The following is a 6,451-nucleotide window of genomic DNA, read 5'->3' as shown; positions in this document are numbered from 1 at the left end:
TTTACATTCGATTCGCAGTTCATGAGCGCCCGCTGGAAATATGCGGGCAGCTCAGCTAGCCGAGAGCATCGTGATTGTCAGCGCAGCCAGGGCAGCCAGCGTGGATAGGAGAGCAGGTACATGCGTAGTTCACGTGAAATGTACAACTTTACAAGTCACAACCTCTACAGCCATAGGCTTGTGGAATTGATGCCACATTACCACTATTCGTACATACATAAATGGCCAAAAATGTGACCGTGCACCTCAAAACGAACATAAAGTCGCACATACTGATTTTGCGTGAGGACTGAAAATATGTGAAATGGGTCAACCTAGCTGAACTTGACTTTTTTTCATATTTTCTGAAAGAGCGGGTCTTCTTTTACATTATGCTAAAATTTGGTATCATAAAACGGGCAGGAAAGTGTGTTTTTTTTAGCAGTTTATCTCGAACATTTTTGGTAGAATAGTGTGATTAGGTGTGTCTTTAGAATCCATTTTTCATTTCTGAAAAACCTTGTCCACTCTCTTCACTTTCAACTCTAATAACTTTTGAAAGGATAGTGCTACTGCTTTGAAAGTTGGCATTAAATATAGACAGAATGTGTTAATGAGGCATGCTTGATTTCAGTTTAATCTGATAATCCCTTCATTGTTGTTACTCTGGTGGTTTACTTCCTGTTTTTGTCCCATTCATTGCACAGCCAGCACGGTTTGGTATAAAAGATTAAGCGCTTGAATAGACACTGTACTTCAGAGCCTCTTTTCTCAGTTCCAACTTTTCCTGAGTTTGTGTTTTCTTTGCAATATTTAGATAGGTTAGAAGAGTTCTTTTGATTTGAGTTATACATTATTTTAAAGCTTAAAGTCTGTTCTTTCAGAATATGGTCTTAACTAAAAATTCATGCCTGGCGACTTTTTGTTTGTTTTGAGGTGCAGGATCACAAATAAGAGCTCTTTCAAAATCTTTTGCACGACCTTTTTTTGTGGATCGGATATCATAGTATTCGTAACTTACACCGCTACTACAGTAGGCCTACTCCGTACCACTACTGCTTGGCTACGATTTATGAAGCGGACGTGTATTCACAATCGACTTCTCAGTGCTGTCTGTGAACAAGGTGACTCGAGCATCTCGAGTGCACTTTCGAATTACAACGATAGCGACGAGCATCTCGAGTGCACTTTCGAATTACAACGATAAGATCATTACAAATCCACATGTAAACATGTAATAACAGTAGACCGAACTTCAGTAGAGTCTAGTTCTGTGTTTTCAAATTGATTAGTTAATTAGAAGTAGGTAATATGTCGGCGTGATTGTATCAGACGTACAGGTGATATGTGTGTGCAATGTGATGTGTGTTGTAGAGCTATCGCAAGCGACAGTTATTTTCCTGCATGTTGTTCATTGATCGGACGAACCACGTGAATGCAGTGACATGTTTACGCTCGAACGTATGTACATGCACAACACACACACACACACACACACACACACAAGCATATATTATATATATAGTGCATGAGGCTGAATGCACTATAACAATATATAAGCACCGACAAATTCTGAATTTGTCCCGAAGGCCAGTTATATTCAATGAGGCCGCAGGCCGAATTGAATATAACTGCCTGAGGGCAAATTCAGAATTTGGAGGTGCTTGTATTGTTATAGTGCAAGAAGAACTCATGCACTATGTGTTATATAAAATAGCATACATACCCAGGTGAATTATAACAGTAGGTAGAAATAGGGAAGTCCAGATCACTTACCAATACCAGTTTCTTTCAAGCTGTGTAGACAAAATCCGGAAGTAACAGTAGAAACTCTTAACAGTCAACAGTTAACACGTAATTAACGCTCTGGAACACCGAACACAAGATCCAAACGTGAAATTCCATAATGGCATAGTTCTAGGCCTATAACATGAGACCATGCCCATCACATCGTCATTGAGTTTGTTCGTTTACTTCTGATAATAAATTTTGACTTTGCATCCATGAAAATGAAGTTGCTGGTGAGTACTTATGTTGGAACTGATGTTGATAGAAGTGTGGGGTGACGCGAGTCCAGCCGTATCGTTAGGACTAGATGTAGGCGTAGATCTGCGAGCGACAGAGCTAACGTTAGTAGTACTACTAGTAGTAGGAGTAGGACCAGGTCTAGGCGCAACCGGATTCAAGCACGTGCTTGTGGCAGGCATTGTAGGCGTCGACTGGACCCGAGAAATGGTCAAACTCATTCGTCGCTTTTGCTCTTCCTCAACTCGAGAATAATGCTTTATGCTTGTCTCAGATTTGTGTCCGGAGATTGCCATTATATGGCGTGCTTCGAATCCAGCATTATCGAGTTTGTGAATTGAAGTTGCCCGAAGGCAGTGGTTGGTATACACTTTAGAACAATGCGCTTCAGCAGTAATCGACGACATTTTGTTCGCAAGAGTATTCACACCTACGGGAGAATTGTCGTACCATGGATGGCCAGGCCTTGTGGTTGCTTTTGGTCGTTGCCACAATGCATCACAGTGTGGATGTAGGTGTGAGACATATTTCACGAAAGATTCAACGGGGCAGTCATCCTTATGGGTCTCATACATACGACCTTGTTGACTTTGTTCGTCATGAAGCCCTTCCCCACGGTGATTCTTGGTTTTCATGTCTCTAGCCAGATACACATACCTTTGATTCGAAGAGTCAGTTGTGACAGCAAAATCTCCCTTGTTCATGTTGCGGAGATTTTCTCTTCCCCTGTTGCAGAAATGCAACATTAGATCTAAGAAAACCTTATTCTGGAGACCCCTTGGTGTCGTAGGTGAGACAGCAGGTGAAGATTTGATTTTTGACATATCTTCGTCGGTGATAGGGTCCTTATGCCGTACGGATCCTTTCCCAGCCTCTTTCACTTTATGTAGCACAGCTTTAAACATATCATTTGCACCTTTGAAGTCACCATCGCTACAAATGTTTACGTCAAGCGTTTGTTGAAAGTGTCGCTGAAGACCATAACGAAGTGTGATCAGAGAGCGCTTAGCGTATAGTTCCCCATTTCCCCTACGCACCTCCGCGTAAAATGTACGCAGAAAGCGGCACAAGTCCTGGGCTGACTTGCTTTCAACATCCGTCAGGCTGATTCCTTTTTCCGAGCAGTACGATTCCAAAATTCGAAGCGCGTATTTTATGACATCTTTAGTTTTCTTTGCGTCCTTATTGTCCAAGATGTCGCTTAGATCAGTCTCTGTTAGAGTAGCGAACCTGTTGTTTTCAGCTTCCATGTTTAAATCTACCGCCGAACTACTTAGTAGTCGAGTCCCCCACTACAGTAGTACTACATGAGTTGCTGGCGGCGATATGGATCAAACTTCGATAATAACGATAGTATCGAAAAAAGGTATCGTGATTGTGGCGCAATCGCGTCGATAAGGTGCGGGATTCAGTACTTGATGATTGAAATGAGGGAGCAAAAACCGATAACAAATCGATAGTGGGTTATCGTTGGCAATCGTTATATTTTACGTGCACTATAACTTTTGTCGTGCACTGCCGGCCTGTATCATAAGTATGTATGCTATTTTAAATATATATATATATATATATATATATATATATATATATATACATATATATAAAATACACACACACACACACACACACACACACACAAACATACACACACATACACACACATACACAGGTACTACTACTACTACTAGTAATAGGTAGCGGCCGAGCCCAGCCTCAATTGCAAGGCCGGGCCCGCAATTTTGTCCGTTTACACTGCCGGGCTCGGCCGCGCTTTTGATTCAAACCTGTCAATATTTTGTCGTAGTGGCGCTCTGCTTGTAAACAAACGCAATTGTGTATTGTCTGGTTTTCAGACCCTTTGCCAAATGAATTCCGTGGCGACGAAGTCGCCGTTCGGGCAAAGGCCTTTGCCGAAGGAAAAAAAAAATCCTTTGCAGGACTAAACCACCTTAAACTATGCTAGTTTTCGACGTTGAGGGGGTTAATATCCTTGAACAGCGAAATAGTACAAGCAGAGGATTTGGAAGCCAGACTAAAATTGGCCGCGCATTTGGCCCAATTTGCATTTACACTGAGAAAGGCCGGGCTCGGCCGCGGCCGAGACCACCTCCAGAGCGTGGCCAAATGCGTTTGGCCTCGCATTTGGCCTTTTGCGCGTTTACACTGAATGAAGGTGGACTCGGCCGCGGCCTGTAAACGGGGTCTAGGGCTGTGCGAGTCTTAAGTCCGTTCATTGTGTACAAGTTGGCGAAGTCCATGCGTTTGCGCACTTCAAAATTTCAGCTAAACTTATGAATAATTCATGTCTTGTAGCGTTTCCATGTACGAAAAAAGATATTCGCCTCCCGCTCTCCATGGTAGCTAACTTTTATACCTGAATAAAATTCGTGTTTTTCGTACTTTTACTTCCTCTGTTACCACATGGTATTCACATAATCACAGTTGGGTAATAACGTTTGTGTAAAATTCCTTTTACGATACCAACATAATCTTAATTTTATGTTTACTCTATTGTAACAAATATTTTTTTCTCATTTTGTGAAATTCTGGAAACGATGATTTTTGTCTCATTCCTGATTTGAGGCGCCTGCGGATGTATCTATACAACTCCCGCCATTTGAAGTCAGAATCGTCTTTATTTTTGTTATTTCTTGAGGACGACCTTTGTAAGCTGATGCACGAAAGAAACGAAAATTTGATGCTATATACTTGCTGCACGCCCAAATACACCCACGTGAAGGGTATCATACCATTTTATAGAATGAAGTTTGTGAAGAAATCATGAGGATATATTTTCAGTATGTATCATCTGCATAATTATATACCCTAAATCGTGTAGATAGTAATGTTTAACATATAACAATTCTTTCCCAATCAAAACTTTTAGAAAAATATAAAGCATTGTAACTGATATTCCATAATATTCATAGTCATCAGCAGTAACTTGTGTGAAGCTATATGCATACATGTATGAATATTTAACGACACGTTGAAAGACACTGCATTAATATGCAAGAATGCAAGGCATTCGACACTCTTGACCACACTATCCTCATACGTAAATTGCAGTCCTATGGTGTTCGTGGCATTCCACTTGAATGGTTTAAAGATTATTTGTCAAATAGAAAGCAATATGTGTACTTTGAATCCGTTAACTCTGAAGTATTACCTATGCAATGTGGAGTCCCACAAGGATCCATATTGGGACCGCTATTATTTCTAGTGTATGTAAATGATATTTCAAACTCATCTAAGTCACTGCAATATATTATGTTTGCTGATGACACTAATGTATTTTGTTCCAATTCTGATTTTCCTTCGCTCCTAAGAACTCTCAATACCGAATTACCGAAATTATCTATGTGGTTTAAGAGTAATAGATTATCACTTAATCTGAATAAGACAAATTTTATGTATTTCTGTAACAAGAAGCAAAACAATGAAATGCAACATTTGAATATTATGGTGGATGGTGTATTATTGGAGCAAAAAGACAGTATCAAATTCCTCGGAATATATATAAATGAAAATATGAAATGGAAGGTTCATGTGCAATATGTCTCTGATAAAGTATCTCGTAATGTTGGTATACTTCAGAAGTTAAAGTATTATGTCCCTCAGAATATTTTATTTATGTTATATAATTCGTTGATATTATCGCACATTTCTTATTGCAACATTGTATGGGCAACTTCAAAAAGCCACATTGATAGTATATTACTTTTGCAAAAGACAGCTATACGTACATGCACCAACTCAGGTTATCGAGACCTTTCAGATCCTTTATTCGGAGAATTAAGAACACTTAAGGTAAATGACATTAATTTTTTGCAAAACTCACTCTTTATGTTTCGCTTACATAAAGGTCAGTTGCCATCTTCTTTTTACTCACTATTTCAATTAAACAAGGAAATACATTTCTATCCAACAAGACAATCTGATAAGTTTCACTTGTATAATCCCAAAACAGTGATGGCTCTGAAATCTGTCAGACACACCGGACCCGATGTTTGGAATTCTCTTCCTTCTGAAATTCGAAGTTTAAAGTCCATGTATTTTTTTAGGAAGGCTGTAAAAACACTGTTGTTATCTGAATATCAGTAATTCCATTGTCATTGTTAATGTATTATACACGAATTTTTTTTCGTAGAAATATCGACGCAATTAATCTATTATGTAATAATGATTATGTAACCGACCATGACCTGTATCAACTGTCCACCTGTACCTCGGTGAGGAAATATTTTGTCATGTCTTGCTAATCAGTGATACAGGTGATTTTACTTTGTATAAACCTTTAGTGAAAGCAGACAAACCTCTCCTTTCCCTTTCTCCTTTCAACTATCCTATCTCTATGCAAGTCATCCCTCCCTCCTATTCTCCTTCCGATGTATATGATAATGTTATGTTATGCTACGGGGGCTGCACGCAAATCAAGCTACGCTTA

At 39.6% G+C, this 6,451-nt stretch overlaps 1 protein-coding gene across 1 annotated transcript; it reads right to left on the bottom strand.

The window, feature by feature from the left end:
- Nucleotides 1-1,849: 1,849 nt before the first annotated feature.
- On the bottom strand, nucleotides 1,850-3,254 carry LOC139712766 (uncharacterized). Its single transcript, XM_071624558.1, has one exon. It carries the CDS (start codon nucleotides 3,252-3,254, stop codon nucleotides 1,950-1,952), a length of 1,305 nt encoding a protein of 434 aa, XP_071480659.1. The 3' UTR covers nucleotides 1,850-1,949.
- Nucleotides 3,255-6,451: the final 3,197 nt, after the last annotated feature.

This window comes from Diadema antillarum, unplaced genomic scaffold, assembly GCF_040938485.1.
Source record: "Diadema antillarum isolate AM-2024a unplaced genomic scaffold, OU_Dant_1.0 seq00001851_RagTag, whole genome shotgun sequence".
Classification (NCBI taxonomy): Eukaryota; Metazoa; Echinodermata; class Echinoidea; order Diadematoida; family Diadematidae; genus Diadema; species Diadema antillarum.
Note: the sequence above shows the minus strand (reverse complement) of the source record. Positions and strands in the feature narration are given on the sequence as shown.